This window comes from Mastigoproctus giganteus, chromosome 1 (genome assembly GCF_048544385.1).
Source record: "Mastigoproctus giganteus isolate SK-2022 chromosome 1, ASM4854438v1, whole genome shotgun sequence".
NCBI lineage: Eukaryota > Metazoa > Arthropoda > Arachnida > Uropygi > Thelyphonidae > Mastigoproctus > Mastigoproctus giganteus.
The window spans coordinates 9999242-10021679 of record NC_143575.1 but is presented as its reverse complement, the minus strand read 5'-3'; the positions used below and the strand labels follow the sequence as shown (position 1 = coordinate 10021679).

The 22438-nt window shown below is 34.9% G+C and overlaps 1 protein-coding gene across 1 annotated transcript in view; it reads right to left on the bottom strand.

Moving 5' to 3' along the window:
* Positions 1 to 14920, bottom strand: part of LOC150090544 (multidrug resistance-associated protein 1-like) — a 66697-nt gene extending 51777 nt beyond the window's left edge. The window contains exons 1-3 of the mRNA XM_090379086.1: positions 14840 to 14920; positions 14557 to 14756; positions 4015 to 4138 (exon numbers count right to left, since the gene is read on the bottom strand). Coding sequence (XP_090235212.1) covers positions 4015 to 4138; positions 14557 to 14756; positions 14840 to 14920 — 405 coding nt within the window. The remainder of the gene's footprint in view (positions 1 to 4014; positions 4139 to 14556; positions 14757 to 14839) is intronic.
* Between the last annotated feature and the right edge of the window lie 7518 nt (positions 14921 to 22438).

The window sequence follows — 22438 nt, the reverse complement described above, 5'->3', positions numbered from 1 at the left end:
TGCCACTTTGTGCCCATTGCTTTGCTGCTCTAGTCTGGGGCATGATGTTTTAAATTAATAAGATCAATCAATTTAATTAAATGTCAATACTATGCTATCTAATAGAAACTGATGCATATCACGCTATATAATTATACGTTAGAGCTATCTAGTTAACACAATTAAAAATTTTTATTCTCTACCACTATATACAAAAACAATGGCTGTAAGATTCGAACGAAATAACGGTTTTACGTATATTAAGTAGTAATCCACAAAAAACTATCTAAATTAAAATAAAAATAACCAGCGTAACTATAAGACTACGTATAAAGTACAGTATAAAATAACAATTATGTAAATAAAAATGCAAACACATCGCTTTTTCGGAGCCTGTAACTCACAGCTGTAATTTTTAAAGAGAGTCAGCGCCCTCTCTTTAAAAAGCCTTGGAAGAGAAGCGACTGGCAGGTGAGGGCCATGCAAGACTCCACACAGGCACCCCCTCACCATAACACTGGCTCTGAGTCTTCCTTGATGGGACAACGCCAGCTTTGAAAATTGTTACAAAAATACTTCTCATTGCAAAATTTATAAATGACCTTTATAGAATTATTAGCTAACTATTTAGCAACCTGTTTGTCACCAAAATGAGAGTTATTTAGTACAAAGCGCTATCAAAGTGCAATAAAAAATTGTTTTTTTAATTTTAACATAAAAAGTAAATGATAGATTTCAATTGGAATAGTTTTCCCTTAATAAGCATTGAATAACGCATAGATAATGTGATTTTTTAATTTTTTAGCTCTATTAGCAATAGAAATAGAGGGGAGGGACACAAATTACTCACATTTTCCTGTCTGACGCTGCCATTTTTAATTAAAAAACTTCCATTTCTCAGACAAATTTTTGTCAACAATGAATATGGCATTATGTTGGCCCACATGTACAAACCCATGCAAAATTAAGTCAATAGGTTGAGCTGTTCCAGAGATACAATACTGTGACAGACGGATGGACAGACAGACAACTGAGTGACATTAAAAGGTTTTTCGTTAGACTACTGACCCCAAAAATAATAAGTAAAAATAAATAACATAAGTAAAAATAATTTCATAATAAAGTTTTTGTAGAATATTCAAATTTTTATTAAGTTCTCATCTGACACCCTATGCCGACTTCTTTTCTTCCTCTTTGCTGAATGACATTTCCGAAGCAGCCACGAATAGACATTTTGCTAGATCGAGGCGCGTCAGCGGTGGGCCTACAATTTTAAGAAACAGTGAAGAAACTTTGTCATCAAGGAAGCTCTGATTGGGCTGGCGATGAGATTCATTTGTGAAAATCCTCATTCACTCAATGAAATTGATATTGTACTCAGAGCGTCCATCAAATGCTTCAATTCTTCTGAAACCATCTTTTCAATTACGTATTCCTGAAATCCACGAATAGTATCTCTTTCATTTAACTGTAACCTAATTAACAATTTCTAACTTCATTTTCACCAAATGCCAACAATTCATGTTTAGAAAGTTTAATACCTTCATTGTCCTCCTCTCGTCATCAATGTTGTCACTAGTTCTTAAATTTGTTTTTCATTTTTCTGTTTTGGAAACTGTCCAAAATGTCAGTGTCATTCGAATATTCAGACATTGTGACCATGTAAACAGATAGGGAAAATTTATGGAAAAATACGAAACAATTAATTTGTAGGGGTAAAAGAAAATAACTATCCTAATTCTCAAACGGGGTGCTTACATTTGATTCACAGTTAAGTCTAACCTATGGCCCACCCAGAAAGTGAAATAAAACAAACAGCATTTTATATTATTAATTATCAAAAAAATTCTCATTAAATATTTTATTCAGTAAATGTAACTGTGCATTGTACTTAATAAACTTTTCGAATATTTTCAATTTTACTTTTACATGCAACAAGATATGGAAAATGTAACACTAAAGAAATCTAACTTTGAATTTTTTTTGAATATGGCCCCTGTATAGGAAACATTTGGACACCACTGCAGTAGAGGTGTACAAACCACCACTACAGTAGAGGTGGACCAGAGCCCATTGGGAATAGCCCTTGATCTGCTCATTGTTGACCAGCACGACTTCTACTTATGTGGGACAGATAGTCGGATAGGGTTTTACTAGGTACCACTAAGTTGTAGAATGGTAATCCTTTAGCTCTGTTAATTTGCACAGCAGCACTAATTGCCTAAAGGCTAGAAATGCAAATAGTGCGTACCGAGTTAATTCTCTCCATTTGCTATATGAAAATTTTCTTTGCTCAAGGGAAAGTATTTTAAATGTTACTTACAAGGGGAATTCAAAATAATTCGCTATAAAAGGACTTCGTTAAACAGATGTCCAAATGAGTAATTTATAATTATAAAAATGGTTATACAGTTTTATATAGAAAATATCTTAATAGACAGTGAAAAAAAAAATGCAAATTTAGTTAAATAATTTTAAGCTTTTGAATAGTAGGTAAACATGTGAAAAAAAATTTACGGAATATTGCAAATTTTGAAGTGTACTGCATCCAAATGTCACACATCACTATTAATAAAGGTGCCGGTACACCATACTGTCCCAAAAAAAGCACTGGGTAGCAGTAACCCCAGAGTAACGTATCAACTATGTGGTACTCAGGGTGATAGAGAATGAAAAGGACCTGGAAGCATATTGTGCAGTCAGATATGAAGTTTTCTGAGTAGTGCAGACTGTCTGCGAAGAGTAGCTTCACTGTGTCTTGTCAATGATATACAGGAATTTTTCCAGCAGGGATAGGGAGGTGATTATTCCCTTGTATAAGGTAATGGTCAGGCCACACCTTATATGCTATACAGGTCTGGAGGCCTCATTTTAGGAAGGATGTAGAGCTGCTGGAACAAGTACAGAGAAGAGCAACAAGATTAGTGAATAGAACAAAGGGTTGCTCTTAAGAAGAAAGGCTTAAGTTTCACAAATTAGTGTCTGGAGACTAGGAACCTGCAAGGTGATCTGATTGAGGTGTATAAGGCCTTGAATGGTTTTAGCATGCTGATGGGATTTTTCCTCTAGCCCAGATTAATTGCCTGAAGGGACAAATTCAAATTGAGGAAAGACAGTTGTAGAATAGATGTGTGAAAATTTGCCTTTAGCCAGTGGGTGGTTGATTGCTGGAACAAACTTCCATCTGTCATTGTAGAAATTGACAGCTTAAATAAATTCAAGGCAGAACTAGACAAACATTTGGAGCAAATAGACAGGTGAAATGGGAAGTTTTTTTTTATATGATGCTGTATAAGCTTGCTTTCTTGCATCATATGCCTCTACTAATGCTAAATGCCTCAAATTTAGTGTTTCAAGCATAATTTGAAATTTTTTCCCCCGGACCTTATACAAATAATTTGTATAGGGCCTCCCACACTGTGGATGATTTGTTTAGAGACCACAAATTTATAAATGCACCCTTGCTTTTAAAAATTTCCTCCACTCTGACAGGGCTCAAATCTTTCCTATCAAAATGATGGAAAACAGCAAACTGGCTTACTCTTGTAAAGGAAAATAGTTCAGATTATCAGGCATCCGTGGAATGAGGTCAAAGAGGCTATAGATATCAACTAACCCTCCAGAGCTCAAGTTTTTCAGGTAGATAGATTCCTGTGGTCTGGGTAATACAGACATTTTGCCAGGAATAATGTCCCCTTGGAAGTAAAACCTAACAATAAATTGTCTTTGTGTGTGGGGGGGTTTAACACTCATTTGTACCCAGGCCCATAAATTCATGGCTGCACAATGCTGGCCACATCTTTGTGTTTCCTAATCTTTGGACATGAATGTCAGTGTTCAAGCCATTATCCATGCCTGAAGGAACCAACATAGTATATTATATTTCAATGGGCTCTAAGTGCTGGTTTCAGTCCATTTGAATGTCCTTTGAAGATTAACTGTTTTTCACAAAAAAATGTAAGCTAGTTTTCAATTAATTTATTTAACACACACACACACACACACACACACACACACACACACAAATAAGCCTACCTGTAATGAATAAGTTAATGCTAATCCAATAAATCCTAGTCCATTTTCTTTAAACACAACAGCTAAAACAGATGTTAATAACGCCATACATGCACTGAGAAAGTTTATTCGAATCTCAAGCCACCTAAGAAAATATAATTATTCACCTTAAATTTTTAGCAATGTCTCCAATTATCAAATAATGATTAAATGTAAGAATTTAGAACTGTGTATGAAAAATTTTAATTAATAAGGGTGGCGGACAGTACATTGTCTTCATGTCCCTTTTGAAGAGTGCTATCTGACAGAGGAAAACAAATATCCACTACCTGTTTCTTCATAACCTTCAAGACTACTCCAAGAAACAAAGATGACATAAAAAACAAAATGAATGGACTTTTTACTATGTAAAAGACATTAACTTATGATACATACATTCCTAACTGGAACCTGTCTATCTACGCCTAAAAGAAGGGTATTTCTATATCTAAGAAAATTTCCTCCTGTACTTAGTGTTTGGGTCTCCCTTCTTTGCACAGGGTTCAGAAACTTTTCTGTATGTCAGATGTTGACAAATTCAATACAAGACAATTTAAAAGAAACATGCAATGCCTGGAATAAAAAATTAAATGCATATATTCTGGAATTTCGTTTCAGTATACATCAATACAATATGTCCTTATATTAATTTCAGTATATTACTGTGAACAAGCTTTAATATTTAGGTAGACTAGTTTTGATCAATTAATGATTAATTAGCTGCACTTATCTATGCTTAAGTCTAATACATGCTCTAAGGTAAAAGCATTTTTGTAACATCTAAGAACATTTCTAAACAAAACTCATTTGCATCATACTTTATGCAATTGCAGTTGTGCATTAAGTCTTTCCCTAATGTTTAAAATATTCAAAATGGTTATCCACTTGTGAATTTATAGAGAAAATTGAAACCTTTAGATTAATAGTTGGCTTTTTTTTGCTTTTTTTTTTTTTTTTTTTAAAGAAATAGACTAATCAATTCCAAATTAAAAAAAAAAAACTGATAAGGTTCCTATCTCAATATTCACAAATCTGTAGAATATACATTCTAGTTTACCTGTATGAACTTTATTATATGAGATGCAACTAGCTATTATCATATGCAAAGTCTTCTGTTTCTTTCAAAGCATTCTATTTCCAGCTTTTTAAAGCTTACTTGCTTTGACATTTATATTCAAAAAACAATTAACAACAGTATTGAGAGAATATTTCAAATGGGAACAATGCAAAGAAAAAAAAAAACTTTTATACTTTCAATACTTTAACATATGAAGCATAAATTTCATTACAAAATCTTTTCTGATAACAACCCATTAAAGTTTTACACACATTATGTTCCAAAGTATAACATCAGCAATTCTACATAGCTGTAAATTCTCTTCATTCCTGCTGATATGAGTAGCATGATATATCATTGTTGCACATATGTTTAATAAGAGAGAAGTTTAAACCATTGATACAATCAGACAAGCTAAGTTTAATATCTGAATAAAACTATATATACATAAAAAAGGTGAGATTCTTTTTCTATTAATAATATGCACTCAAATAACAATAAAGAAACAGATTCATTCATTTACAATGCATAGACAAACTAAGTTTACTAATTACAGTTAATTTTTTTTTTTATAAATTCTTCTCAAAAGTTCAATACATTAAATGAAACAATTTCAAAAAAATTGAAGACTTCAGATGGATGATTAAAAGTTCTTTTCTGAGCAGCAGTGGAAAATGTCTAACAAAAATCAATTCCATCATCCTCTAAGCATTTTTTTTTTTGTCAGTATTAACCTTTGTGGTGGTGTACAAAGCATGTGAAAATAAACTGGGGATAAATATCTACTAGAGTGGCTTCTGCAAAATTTTGCTTTCTAACTATGATTTCCACCTTCATATTAATAAAACCTTTGTCCATACTTAACTATAGTTAATAGTTGTCTGCTCTAACTATTATTACATAATGTGCAACATGACTGATAGTTCAAATTTTATTGCATCTTTTTAAAAGTTCACATCATCCTTAAAAAGAACTGATTTTACTCATAAGGCTATATATATAAAAAATTAAATAAACAAATTTTAAGAGCAAATATACAAAAGAGAAACTTTTAAATATTCACAAATTATCGGAGTATAACACACAACAAAATAACTTGATAATTATCTTAATGGTGTCTTGGTTAAGAAAAAAAAAAGTACTTGTTTCCATTAAAATATTAGATGATAAAATAAGACATGAGGTGCACAGTTTTAAGCAATTTATCTTTTATCCAAAAGCAGTAAATAATACATCACATGTTTTGAACAAAAATTTATGCACTTCACTTAAGCTTTAAAATAGCGCAAGTTATTCCCCTTATCATAGTATTATTGGAGCTAAACAGCTAAAGCAGCTATTACAAACAACATTTCAAACATACACTGTAATCCTTTTTATTCTCCTTAAGAAATTTAAGTTTACTTTTAAATTTATTTCTGACTAATAAGTACATTGTGCTCAAATTACATGAAATGAAACTGTATCAGCCTACTGCGGAGAATTTTGAAACATCTTGCATGTTTCAAATTTTTATCCTGGATAGAAGTCACCAGGACAATATTTTCTGTCTAGTTTTTGGCATTTGAGGTATAATTTCATCTACACATGATGCCGTTCCACACCTGATATTTAAATGGTCATTTATGAATAGAGAAAGTATCCATTGTTTCCTCCAATTCAACCTTTATCCTCCCTTCACTGATACCTTCAGTTTTTAATTCAGTCTGATTACCTCATTTATGGTTTTTTTCATCTACTCTGAGATTTAACTACCAAATCCTCCCATCCTCCCACTGCATTTCTTTCCATGCCTTTCCTGAACTCTTCAAGGATTTTTTTAGCCTCTTTCATACATATCTTAGCCCTATGGCACTTTTCTTTATATTTTCCAATGATTTGTTAGTTTTATTTGCTGAAAATTCTTATTGTTTCTTTTCTGCAACTTTATTCTTTAACTTAAGAGTCCAAATCATGTTGAATTTCTTAACTTTACAAATCCCATATGCCTCCTTTGCAGCTTCCACTAAAATCATTAATTTTTCCACTTTTGATCTGAAGTCATGTTATCATCTGAAATGCCATTTAACTTTTGAGAAAGGAGGGTAATATATTTTACATTTGCTGACAAATTTGAGTTTTGATTTTCTAATTTGAACCCTCTTATACCCCTTATTTTTGATCCTAATTATTTAAAATTTGCTCAATATAAGATGACCATTGCTTCTAATTTTGAATCATCTGTAAATCTTTAGATTCAAGTAGTTGTTTAAGATGCGTTTTGTTTCTATGTTTTCTCAATGTAAACTTGTGGCTTAGTTTTTTTCTGAAATAGTATTGGCAGTGGAAAACAATGCAAAGAAATAAGTTTATACATCAAGAAAAAAAAACTACCTGCTTTATTTGTATATCCTTTCTAATAATTTGTCAAATCGTTCTCTAAATTCAAACTATCTACCTGGAATCATCCTCTTAAAATTTAAAGATTTATGTCCCTTAGTGCGCATGTGTGTTATCCAAGAAAGAGTAAAAGGTGACTTTCTGGTCATCTTACTCTTTAGTATTCCCATCATTAAAAACTTCACATTGACTATAGATATAAAATATTTATTCAATTTATCAGCAACCTAAACAGGATCATAAATAGTTAACCATTCAGATCCAGTGGATTAATATGGCTCATTCCTTTCCTCGTATGGAAATAAAATTCTTTTCTACTTGACTTCATGTTCTTAGCAAGATTTCTGGGCTAAGAACTGTCATAGCTTACCTAAGCTCCTCAGTAACTTGGTGGCAGACTAGTTTATAGTAACTGTAGGTTTCTGAGTCTGACTGATAATTTATAATTAAACCATGAATTTTTCTTCTGTCACTAATCTAATTCATGACATTCATTGTGTCCAATTAACCCATATCTCCTTTTAGGTCTAAACCTTGAATAATATTACTTATTTAGTATAAAAAGTTTAAGTCTCAATTATTTCCTGAACACTTAGCATTAGCAGAAGCATATGATGCAAGAAAGCAAGCTTATGCAGCATCAGCCAAAAAAAACCCCACTACCATTTCATCCCTCTATTCATTCGAAATACCTGTCCAGCTGAGCCTTAAATTTATTTAGGCTATCAACTACCACAATAAGTGATGGAAGTCTGTTCCACCAACCAACTACCCGCTGGCTAAAGGCAAATTTCCGCACATCTATCCTTCCTCAATTTGAATTTATGCCCTCTCAGGTGATTATTCTGAGCAAGAGGAAGACTCCCATCAGCATTGAGCATGCTCAAACCATTCAAGGCCTTATACACCTCTATCAGATCACCTCGCAGGTGCCTAGTCTCCAGACACTGTAATTTGCAAAACTTAAGCCTTTCTTTGTAAGAGCAACCCTTTGTTCCATTCACTAATCTTGTTGCCCTTCTCTGTACTTGTTCCAGCAGCTCTACATCCTTCCTGAAATTAGGCCTCCAGACCTGTATACAGTACTCAAGCTGTGGCCTGACCATTGCCTTATACAAGGGAATAATCACCTCCCTATCCCTGTTAGAAAAATTCTTGAATATCACTGACAAGACAGCATGAGCTATTCTTGTATCTCGTCTGCACTGCTCAGAGAACTTCATATCTGCCTGCACAATTACTCCCCAGGTCCTTTTCATTCTCTACCACTGTTAGTGTAGTTACTGTTTCCACATATGTAGTACTTTACAACTGTCAATGTTAAAACTTCATTTGCCACCTCTCAGCCCATCTGTTCAACCTTCCAGATCCTGTTGCAGCAGCATAGCTTCAGTAGTGTCCTTAACAACCCTGCCAACCTTTGTATCGTCTGCAAACTTGGACATTAAGCTTGATATACCATCATCAATATCACTTATAAATACAGAAAACAACAATGGACCCAACACTGAACCCTGAGGAACTCCACTAATAAACATTAGTCCACATTGAGCAGTGTCCATTGATTACTACTGTCTTCTGCCACTCAACCATCCCTTTATCCATAGCGGCAATTTTCCACCAATGCCACACTGCTCCAATTTGTGCAGCAGTCTTCCATGTGCAACAGTATCAAAAGCCTTTCTAAGATCCAAATATATAATATCAAAGTTATTCTCCGCATCCAGTTCTTTTGTGACTACATCATAATATCCAATCAAATTGGTCAGACAAGACCTTCCCTTAACAAAACCATGCTGTGTCTGAGCTATAACTGAATTCTTGTCTAGATGATCCTGCACTGCTTGTTTAACCAGTGCCTCCATTAATTTTCCTGGAACAGAAGTTAAACTCACAGGTCTATAATTACTTGTCAGCCTTTGTGAATTAGTGTTACATTTGCACATGTCCAGTCTATGGGTACCTCCCCTGAGACCAAAGAAGCTCATAATTATGGCTAGTGGTTTGCTTACTTCCTTTGCTGCCTCCTTTAATATAACTAGATAGATCCCATCCATTCTGGGTGCCTTTATGTTTATCCTCAACAATTTCTCCTCCACTTTCCTCTCAGTTATTACAAAATCATCTAGCTCACTGCCAGTGTTTACTTTACCTACAGCATTCCCCTTCCTGAATAACTCATGTGTGAATGTAGATGCAAAATACTCATTTAGTTTGTTAGCCCCCCCTGAGCAGGATCCTCAACTGTTGAACCATCAATATCCAGTGGATCAATCTGATTCAACCCTTACCTTCTTGAGTTTACATAGGTAAAGAACTCTTTTCTGTTTTTCTTTGCATCCTTTGCCAAGGATTTCTCATAATCTGCCTTTGCCTACCTAATCTCCTTTGTGACTTGGTTACAGACCAGCTTATATTTATCATAGGCTTCCATGTCACCCATTAATTTGTATGATCCCATGCATTTTTCTTCTCTGCCATATGTCTCATTAGTTCATCTGACATCCATTTAGGCCTAAACCTTGAACAATATTTCTTAGTTGGCATGTAAAGCCTGGTAGCTTCCAAGATAAGTTCTTTGAATGCTTCCCATTTTGAATTTGCTGTTGGTAACACATCAGTTTGTCCCACTGTATAGAATTTAAATACTGTCTCAGACCATAGTAGTCTCCTTTACGAAAGCAAAAACCCTTCCCTTTACCACCGGTTGTTGGTAGTTACCTCCTTGAGTAAATCCCACTTCCACACACTGATCACTGCCACCTAGTGGTTCCTTTATCTGCAGATTCTTAATGCATGAAGAATCACTACTGATAATCAGATCAAGAGTATTGCTCCCTGTTGCCTCCCGAACATGCTGATGTAGAAAACAGTCATCGAATAAATCCACAAAAGCCTTGCTAGTGTGTGAGTGACCAACCCACAAATTCCAGTCAATATCTGGGAAATTAAAATCCCCCATTATAAGACTGTCGATTTAATGGCCCACTATTTTCCTGTACAGTATCTTATTATACTCAGTCATTAGGCCTATAGCACAATCCTACTCTCAATTTTGATTTACCTATGCTTATGTCACACCAAACTGACTCGACACTGCACTGTCCATCGGATGTCGACTGGCTTCACTTCCTTGGATTTTGTGTTTCTTAACTAATAGCATAACCCTCCTCCCTTCCTGTCCTGTCTATCCTTTCTATACACATTGTATTCCCCAAATTCCAGTTCTGTATTCCTTACATCTGTGTGACGCCACGTCTCTGATATCCCAACAATATCTCCCTTTGATGTTTTGAGCAATACCTCAAATTCATCAATTTGAGGTATTCATCAATTTAATTCACAAATTCATTACTTTACATCATTTAGAACATGCAGTTGTTAACAACATACATTGAAAGAATTTAAACTGTCTAAGACCACTATAAACACCTTTGCAAAGGTAAAATCCCTTCCCCTTGACAGTAGTTATCTTAAATCCCACTTCAATATCTTATGATTACTGATATCTAATGGTTCTTTTATCTGAAGATTCTTAATCTATGAATGGTCATATCATGCATTAAGAACCTCCTTATAAGCTCTAGTCATAATCTAGACCACAGTAAATGAGCACTTCTCTTCAGACTATTATCCCAAGCAGAATGTAATAGGTTCAGTGCCAAGTCTCTAATACATGTTCCTAATATTTATTAATGACATTGATAATGTGAAAAAATTTAGCTTAAAGGCTTCTAGTTGTTAAGTCAATAGTAGTAATTTAAAAACTACCTTTTTTGAAATAACTGCCCTCTATTCTACATTTAAATTTTCATATGGTAGTAATTAAATTAGGAGAACTAAAACTGTTTCTTTAGGGATTTATTAGGTGCATTGGCCTAATAAATCATGGTCATAGTGCACCAGCTAAAATACTATCTCTTAGGAGTACACTTCATTGAGCAAGGTCTCATGCAATTAAAATGCTACTTCCTCAAAGAAGTTATGTAGGGTAGTTTAATGGCATTAATCAAGGTATGCTACTTCAAACAAGACCATTATAAACTGTTTGGATGGGCTGAAAAATGAGAACTGAGATATAATCTTGATAAATACAAGATCCTAATTCTGCCTAGCCAACTTTATTAGTAAGGGGAAGTCTATAACACAAGCTAACAGCATGTTGGATTATTACTGGCCCAAATCACTGATATGACATTATGTGGCATGCAGTTAGCATTAGCAGACACACATGATGCAAGAAAGCAAGTTTATACAGCATAATAAAAAAAAAGAAAAACACACCCAACCTTCACCATTTCACTGATCCAGTCATTCCAAATGTTTGTCTAGTTCTGCCTTGAATTTATTTAAGCTATCAACTTCCACAACAGATAAAAAAGTTTGTTCCAGCAATCAACTAACTGCTGGCTAAAGGCAAACTTCACACATTTATTCTACAACTATCTTTCCTCAGTTTGAATCTATGCCCCCTCAGGTTTGTAATCTGAGCAAGAGGAAGAATCCCACCATTGAGCCTGCTCAATCCATTCTAGGCTTTCTACACCTCAATCAGATCACCTTGCAGATGCCTAGTCTTCAGAAGCCGCAATTTGCAGAACTTAAGCCTTTCTTCATAAGAGCAACTCTGTTCCCTTCAGTCTCGTTGCCATTCTCTGTATTCATTCTAGCAACTCTACATCCTTCCTAAAATGAGACTTCCAGACCTGTATGCAGTACTGAAGGTGAGGCCTGCCCATTGAGTTATACAAGGGTTTGGTTTTGATTTTATTGGTGCATTAGCAACTAAGGCTATAATGTGCCAAAACCAGGTTATATATAAAAATTAAGCATTCAGTGACCTAATTAGTTAGGCCACCCTTTTACAAGGGGATAATCACCTCCTTATCCTTTGCACAATTCCTGTATATCATTGACAAAACCCCATACCTACTCTGTTAGCCTGTCTGCACTGCTCAGAAAACTTCATATCTGACTGCACAATTACTCACAGGTCTCTTTCATTCTCCACTACCCTGAGTGGTAACACCACATTGTTGGTGCATTTCTCTGGGGTTACTGCTACCCATATGCAGTACTTTGCATTTGTCAATGTTAAACTTCAGTTGCTACTTCTCAAGCCCATCTACCCAACTTTTCCAGATCCTGTTGATCTTTGTATCATTTGCAAACTTTGACATTAAGCTTGATATACCTTTATCAATATCATTGATAAATATACAAAACAACAATGGGACCAACACCGAACCCTGAGGGACACCACTGATAACCTTAATCCATGTAGAGCAGTACCCATTGATTACCACTGTCTTCTCCCACTCAACCATCCTTCTATCCATTTTAGCAACTTACCCTTAATACCATTCTGCTCTAATTTTTACAATAGTCTTCCATGCGCAACAGTGTCAAAAGCTTTCCTGAAATCCAAACATATGATATAAAAATTATATTTTGCATCCAGTTTCTTTGTAACCACATCATAATATCCTATCAAGAATATGTAACAAGAATGCCTTTTATGTCAAAAAATACAGGAACCATTTGTATGTCAACCGAACAAGAGGTTCAATTTCTTGGGTATTGGTGAATCAGAATGCTTCTACTGACTCGACTGTTTTGTTTCTGGATCATAGTGCAAAATCAAGTTTAATCACAAGTCGCTATTCGATTTAAGAAGTTTTGACCCTGTGTTTCAAAATGATCAAGCATTTCTTCACACTAGTCTACTCTTTGCTGTTTTCGTTCTGGAGTCAAATTGTGTGGAATCCAGCGGGGACAGATTCGTGATATTTTCAGATGATCTTTCACAATATTGTGAGCACTACCATATGAAATGGACATTCTAACAGCTGGTTCGTAGAGTGTAATTCACCTGTCTTCATCCAATATTTCCTGGGCTTTGCAATTTGCTTAGGAATTGAGGAGGAAAGTTGACCAGGTCTTGCGTCATCTGCAACAGATTCACGGCCTTTATTGAATTGCTTTTACAATTTAAAAATGACCTCTTACCAAGACACTCAATACTTCATTCATCTCTAACTATTTCTGATGCATTTAAGCCCTGTCTAACACAATAACAAATCACATATTATTGTTCGATCTGTCTGACATGCTTGCTTCAAAACGATAGTCAGTGACATGCGGCCAAAAAAAAAAAAAAAACTCTTCATACAACACTAGCTCAACATGTATTGGCATTCGCACAAAGTCTGCTTAGTAGCAATCAGGTAGAGCACCTAACAGCAGTTATGGAAAGTTTGCACGGTGAACAAAATCTTGCACCAATCTGCAAATTAAATGACCATCCCTTGTAATTACTGCTTGGCTGAAGTTCCCCTGTATTCATCCACTTGGTTTCTGTCCTACCTGCTATTCTTTATATTATATCAACCTAGTTCTTCTGCTAATTTTACTACTTTGCCATTTAAGCTTCTCATGTTAAGAATATACCTATCTTTATGGTTGTTCTAGTAACATATTTAGGCACAATCCTGATTCACAGGATAGAGGTACCGAACACAGCTGGATCCTTGTTAAGTCATTCAACTTTCCCACTGGTATGCACCTCAATTATTTTGTCCTACCATAGTGAAAAGTTTCAGCTTATAACCTATTCAATTTTGCCAGCTTATCCCATAGTGGGATGTCAAAATGGAACTAAGGTATCCTACTAAAAAGGTTATGCTACAAGAAGTTAAGGAGTGGTTATGGACATGTAGGGAACCAAAGGCCACAACCAAACTCAAGAAAATGTGGTTATTTTCCCATTTAGGAAATTTGACTTTTCAGTAACACAAATGTCTTAAATGTGTTCAGCTTGTCTTTAGAAATGAATATTAGTATTATTATCTAAATAATAATTCTTCTAACTTAAACTTATCTACTAGCATTTAGCATTCATAGATTATACATTGTTATAATTAATTGCAATTAACTCTTGTTTTAATACTCAGGATACCAATTCATTTAATGAAGTGGTATAATACAGTTGATCAAAAGTAGACTGCAGCCAAGTAGAGTACAAAAAATGAAAGCTTGCCTAAAATTTCATATCATCTATTCATATCATCTCCAATAAAAATACCTACCAGTCAGTTGACATTGTCAGGAAGTAAGAATTAATATTTACATCTATCCTTTTGTGCTGAGATTCAATGAAATATTTTTTAGCTCTCAAAGTTCTGATAATGGAAGCACCTGAAATAGTTTCAATTAAGGTGGAAAGTACTGTTGAGGAAGACACAGACATGATATGATTTAGCTGCCGAAAGGTAGGAACGTACAATTTCTAGAATTAGAAACAATGAATATTAATGAGTTCAGATTTTAAAAATTTTCATATTAAATATTTCTTACTTATGCATTACCTACTTTTCTTGTGCCATAAAGATCTCTGTAAAGAATTTTTTGAAACCGCCTGTAGGAACAATCTCCATTTGAAAACATCCACATTAACTTTAATATTATGCAATGAAAAAAAGTCTCACTTTACAATAACAAACATCTTGGTGTGATGACAAGTAAGCTTTCCTGCATTTGTAGAGGGTTGGACGATTCACCTCAATGATTTACTAATGTTTTAAAAAAAAAAAAAAAAGTTAGGAACCAAGCTATAACCTTTGGTTACTTTTGCAGAGGCCAGGAAAGAGTAGTTTGGTGGTCACAAAATCTTTTTATGACAGTAAATTTTTGAAAGAATGAGGTATAAAAATCATTGTTATTTCCCAATCACCCCTTGCCTAGGACTAAGAGTTCAGTTCAACAACATCAAGAAAAGCTGATCACAAAAGAAATACTTCAAAGGAAATCATTCAATTATTTGTTCACAATTTTATAGCTTTTGCTTTGAAGGAAAGTGGCATGGTATCTGATTGTGATACTACTATCCTCTATTAACAAACATCTTGCTAATGTTTGTAACAAACATTAATAAGATGTTTGTTTCTGCAAAAAGGCTTCTAAGGTTGGGGTTATACATACCACAAGTTTAGACAAATATACCAACCGTTTAAATAAACTGATTTAATGATAAAATAATACTGGATAGTATACTGAATTGATACAATAAAAACTGTAAAATAATAATTTACAAAAACTGATTTACTTTACAAGAAATAAAATTGAATTGATGAATTTTAAAATGTATTAAAAATATAAATTTAAGCGCGATAAAATACCATTGAAGCTCTTGGAGCATCCACCTCCTTTCTCAACAATAATGAAGTTCAAGCGACACAACCTTAAATATCAGACTCACAGCACACGTGTCTGACAAGGCGCATGTTCAACACTCCACGTGTGCTGGAACCGGAAATGGTCTGGGAGCATGGCAAATTAAAATGTTTGTCTCTGGCAAGGACCACAGCCTCCAAAAAGGGGGGGGGGAATGGAGCTGAACTCCCCTATCTCTCTATTCATAGTATTGTTACCAGATGACCCAATCCACAAACTCTCTAGTCACTTGCAGTCCCAGAATCTATGCACAAGTGGCTGGAGAGTTTGTGGATTGGGTCATCTGGTAACAGTATTTGTCTAAGCTTGTAAGATGTTTGTTATTCTGGCAATCTCCTCCCCGAATTAAATTCTGGCAGTGAGCTAGATGATTTTGTAATAACTGAGAGGAAAGTGGAGGAGAAATTGTTGAAGATAAACATAAAAAAGGCACCCAGGGTGGATGGAATCTATCCAGTTATATTAAAGGAGTCAGCAAAGGAAGTAAGCAAACCCCTAGCCATAATTAGGAGAGCTTCTTGGGACTCAGGGGAGGTACCCAATGGACTGGAGATGTGCAAATGTAAAACCAGTTTACAAAGTAGGATCAAAGGAAGACAAGTAATTATAGACCCGTAAGTTTAACTTCTGTTCCAGGAAAATTAATGAAGGCACTGATTAAAGAAGCACTGCAGGATCTAGACAAGACTTCGGTTATAGATTGGACACTGCATGGTTTTGTTAAGGGGAAAGTCTTACCTGACCAATTTGATTGGATACTATGTGGTCACAAAAGAACTGGATGCAGAGAATAACTGATATCATATATTTGGATCTTAGAAAGGCTTTTGATACCATTGCACATGGAAGACTACTGAACAAATTGGAGCAGTGTGGCATATTGCTGCTATGGATAAAGGGATGGTTGAGTGGGAGAAGACAGTGGTGATCAATGGACACTGCTCATTGTGGACTAATGTTATTAGTGGAGTCCCTCAGGGTTCAGTGTTGGGTCCATTGTTTTTTCTGTATTTATAAATGATATTGATGGTATATCAAGCTTAACGTCCGAGTTTGCAGACGATACAAATGTTGGTAGGGTTGTTAAGGACACTAATGACAGTACACTGCTGCAACAGGATCTAGAAAAGTTGAGCAGATGGGCTGAGAGGTGGCAAATGAAGTTTAACATTGACAAATGTAAAGTATTACTTATGGGAAGCAGTAACCCTAGAGTAATGTATCAACTCTGTGGTACTACACTGACAGTGGTAGAGAATGAAAAGGACCTGGGGAGTAATTGTGCAGGCAGATATGAAGTTTTGAGTAGAGCAGACAGTCTGCAAGAGTAGCTCATGGTATCTTGTCAATGATATATAGGAATTTTTCAAGAAGGGATAAGGAGGTGATTATCCCCTTGTACAGTGTCTGTAGACTAGGCACCTGCGAGGTGATCTGATTGAGGTGTATAAAGCCTTGAATGGTTTGAGCATGCTCAATGCTGATGGGATACCTCCCCTTGCTCAGAATAATCACCTGAGAGGGCATAAATTCAAATTGAGAAAAGACAGATGTAGGATAGATGTGTGGAAGTTTGCCTTTAGCCAGTGGGTAGTTGGAGGTGGAACAGACTTCCATCCTTTGTTGTGGAAGTTGATAGCTTAAATAAATTTAAGGCTGAGCTGGACAGGTATTTGGAACGAATGGAAGGGTGAAATGGGAGAGTTTTTTTTTTTTTTTGTTGTTGATGCTGCATAAGCTTGCTTTCTTGCATCAATGCCTCTACTAATGCTATTTGACTACAGGCAGTTCCCACTTTCCAAGTTTCCCTTTATGATTTCCCGGGTTTAAGAGTTTTTTTTCCAAGTATCAACAAAATAGAAAATATGAACATTAACTGCAATAAATAAATGCTAAACATTCATAAATACAGCATTTCAAACCATGTGTGTGGCTATACAATACAGTACTACTGCATGTGCATATGTTTGTTCAGGCAGAGATAAGGAAGGAGGGTACAACTCTTAAAGAATTTTGGAGAGAATTCTATATTTTTGATGCATTCAAAATAAAACTAGCCTGGGACAAAATTACAGAGAACATAAGAGTGTTTGGAATAAACTCTGCCATCAAGTTTATTGATAATTTTGAGGGATTTCAAGAACCAGCAGAGATAGTACAAAATGAAACAGAAGCAGTCATTAATATTGGCTAACCAATTACAGCTTGAGGTTTCTACAACTGACATCACTGATCTGCTTCAAGCACACAATGGAAAGCTCATAAATGAAGATCGCTTTGAAATGGCAAAATGTAAGGAAAGAACATTTATTGTTCTTTCCTTCACTTTCAAAGGGCTTTTCAACACAGAAAAAGCAATTGAGATTTTTGAGCCACAAGATTCAACTTTCAAGCCAACTAGAAAAGGTGCTACTGATTTAAAAAATGCTTATGCATATTATCATGAAAATTATGAAAAAAAAAAAGTAGTCTTGGAAATAAATGACTGACTTAAAACATTTCTGAAAAAGAAGAGACTTCTTGTGCTTCCAACAAACCAACAATGAGTGTTGAACCATCATCCAATGTGAATTTAGTCAAAGATAATGAAGAAAATTCTTTAACATTTGTATGACAATTTCTTTATTATTATAATTTGCTTAATCTTTTTAAAGGCTATATTTTAATTTCTTTGGATAAATAAATTTTTTGTTGACCTTTACTTAACAGTACTACAATCAAGTTTCATTGTGAAGAATGCAACCCCTGTTTTTAACATTATGGTACATCTATGGAAAATAAATTCACTTTATGAGTGCCTACTAGGAACGAATTAAGTCAATGTCAGGAACTACCTGTATTTAAAATAAAATTGAAGAGGTTACTTAATATTAAAATGGCATAATGATGCAAGGAAGTGAATTTACTCTGCATCCTGTGGGGGGGGGAAAGGGAACCTTACAAATTATCCCCATCATCACATAGTGCCTATTCAATTCTTCTTTGAATTTTTCCAAACTCTTTGCCTTGTAGACCACCTGGGTAGGCAGCTTACTGTAGCATTCTGCAACATGCTGCCCAAAGGTTAAACTTCATCAGATCTAGTCTCTTGTTATTTCTTAAAATTTTAGAGTTATACCTTCTGGTCTATCATTCACTAGTGAGAATATTCCCCCTCACAAAAACTATAGTGCTTGGTAGAGGGGGGGACCCCACCAGGCACAGTAGTTTTTGGAAGTAGCTCTGAGTGTTGATGTAGCATGGTTTTCATAGTAGAGCACAAGGTTTCAGGTAGCAAACCAAAAGTGGTTTGGTACCCGAAATCTTGTGCAAACTATCTTTTTCATACAAAGCTGCCTGGAGTACATAGGCAGCTTTGTATGACAGAGATAGAGGCAGCATAGTCAGAAACAGCAGTAAAACATTGATTTGTCTTTGACAACAGATGCAATCTAACTTTAGAATCCCAAGGCAAAATTTTGTCATTTATCAACTGTGCCCTGCCCCACCATCACAGTATGTTGTGGGAAGCCACATCATATTGTGATAATCAAGTTTTTTTTTTTTTTTTTATTCAATGACATTCTGTGTGTAGATTCACAAAATAATCAGGTGTTTCTGCACTCAAACAAACTATGCCAAGTATGGGTTCCCAAACTATTTCAAGTCAGAAACAAAAAAGCAAGTTTTCCTGTGATGCTCTACAATAAAATATTGCAGACATGAAATGAGACAGACTGTAAAGTAAATATAACAGTTATTGATGATAAAATAAAAATGATACAGATTCAATTCAATTATGCATAAAATTAACTCAAAGTTTGTATTCCAGTTAGCTTATTAATATTAGGTGGGCACCATTTTAAAATTAAAAGTATCATTATTGAAACACTGATGTGTTTCACTAATGGTACTTTTAATAGCATAACATTCACAAACATCCTTTTAGTAGTTTTCCCTTTCAAATGAGGTTAAGTAAAATCCAATGATGCCATAATTCCTTTATGTTAATAACCAAGTATGCTAACATTTAAGTCATTCTTTTTTATTAAATGAATTATGAGGAATAGCAAAACATGTCTTTCATCCTCACATATACTCAAGTAAGTGTGTCTTACCTCCTACTTAAAATGTTGAAATTTCACGTTTATTTAATAAAAAAAACTTGAGCCTCTAGGCTAGTAAGGATTCTGAGGTTGATTGCATAGGCATATACTTTTTTTTTTGTAGTTGTTGGCACATTGGCTTCTGTGACCATAATGCACCTCCCAAGGTTTTTGCAGTACTTTGATCCCGGATACAAATACAGGGATACAAACCCGCGACCTTTGGGTTACTAGGATATACCCTATAATCCTAAGAGAGAGGCGGCAAGTGAGTGCATTGAACCATTGAGGCTAATTATGTGAGCATCAATGGACTCAGTAGTGATTCCATTGGATTAGAAAAGTGGCAATGTATCTCCAATACATAAGAGCGATTCTTAGAGTGAAGTGGGAAATTACCGGCCGGTTAGTCTAACTTCAGTAGAAGGGAAAATCATGGAGACAATGATCAAAGTTGGAATTCAGGATCATTTAGATAGAATTGGAATTCTGAAGAATACTCAGCATGTTTTGCTAAAGGGGAAAATCATGTTTAACTAATCTGGTTAGCTATTTTGAGAGGGTCACTCAAGAGCTGGACTTTGGGAATAATTTCAACATTGTTTATTTGGATTTCAGCAAAGCATTTGACTCAGTCCCACATGAGCGGTTACTTTATAAGCTGGAACAGGTTGGAATCACAGGGAAAATCCTTAGATGGATAGCTGGATGGCAGGAGGCAGAGGGTTGTGATAAATGGTTATTCCTTGGATTGGGTTGATGTAAGAAGTGAGGTTCCCAAGAATCAGCATTAGGACCACTGTTGTTTTTGATTTTCATAAATGACATCAATATAGGGTTAGAGCATGATGTCTAAAGTTGCAGATGATGTAAAGATTGGTAGAGTAATTAATGATTGCTGCCAAGCAGAGCTTCAGAATGACCTAGATAGACTTCATGGATGGTCAAAAAAATGGCAGCTATGCTTAAATCCAGCAAAGTGTAAGGTATTACACCTGGGGAACAGTAACCCCAAAATAACTTACACTTGGCAGAGGAACTAAAGCCGGTAGTGGAGGAAAGGGACTTGGGTTTTCGATATGGTCAGACTAAGTTCTGAGCATTGTAGACAGGTTGCAAGGAAGGCCCATAGTGTCCTATCAATGATGTATTGAACAATTGGTAGTAGAGATAAGGATGTCATAATCCCATTGTATAAGGCTATTGTGAGACCACACTTGGAATACTGTGTTCAGGTATGGATACTACACCTAAAGAGAGGGTCCAGAGATGGGTAACTTGCCTGGTGAAATCAGCAAAAGGGCGTCCGTATGAGGAAATACTTCGAATATGTGGGTTGCAGAGTTTGGAAACGAGGCACCTTAGAGGAGACTTGATTGAGGTGTTTAAGGCTCTGAGAGCCTTAAACACCTCAATGGATGGTTAAATGAATGAGAACGAAATTTTCGTGGTTATGATTCTAGAACTAGGGGCCGTAATTTCAAGTTATGGGGGGGGGGGGAGATGTTTAAACTGGATTGTAGGAAGTTATTTGAGCCAGTGAGTAATAAATTACTGGAATAAGTTACCTACATGGATGATAGAGGCTGACAGTTTGGAGAAATTCAAAGGTCAGCTGGATAATTACCTACAGGAGGAGGGAAACACTTAGGTTGTTCATTTCCTTTTCTCTTATTTATTAATTATTTTTTTGTTATTTCTTATTTTTTTTTGTTATTTTATTATTATTGTTATTTTTGGCTGATGCAGCGTAAGCCATAGGCTTCCTTGCACCATGTGGCCATTGCTAATACTACTTGATATTCAGCAAAGCAACTGTAATAAGATTCAAACCTTCATTTAATGTGAGTATAGCCTTTCAGTGCTGTAAAGTTCAGCTTCTGGTTTTAAAGTTCAATTAAATTTTTTGCTGCTCTTTAGAATTAGTAAAGTACACATACCATTTTAATACAAAATGATCAGGTTTCCCGCATCATACTGTAATAATCAAATTTCTTTTTTTTATTCAATGATATACAGATTCACAAAATTCATTACTTTTAAAAAGCAGTAAAAAAATAAATATAGAAAACAGCTGTTAGTTCTCATTTCTCTCAATACAAAAATTTAATTCAATTTATACACTTTTTTTTGAGTAGGTTTCCATCAGAAGCATTATTAATGCTTGTTGATTTTGGGTGTATCAGAAATTTAGACCATACTGTGCCAATTATCAATGCAGAAGCAGCAAAATAAACTAGTCACTTAATGAAACAGGTTATTACAGTAATAACATGGCAATTGATCCAAAAAAAAAAAAACTTTACAAAGCTAAACTAATAAGTGAGCAACTATTTAAAGATTAATACAAAAATGAGGAAGCTTCAGAACAAAAAACCAAGTCTTTTTTTTCCTTTTCTACAGATCAAAACAGTCCAATGTAATAAGAGCTATATTACTCTCTAGGATTGATTGCCATATTTTTGGCTTACATAAAACAACACAAAGAGGTGAAGTTCATTGGTCATATTTCTAAGCTTTTTTCATTGGAAGGATTACACACTTACATTTTGTGAGCATAGTATGAATCAGAGTTGTAATACTCAATGTGTTCTATGTTGATAATATTAGTAAAATAATAAGAGGAGTTTACCTCAATATAGTACGTAGAACA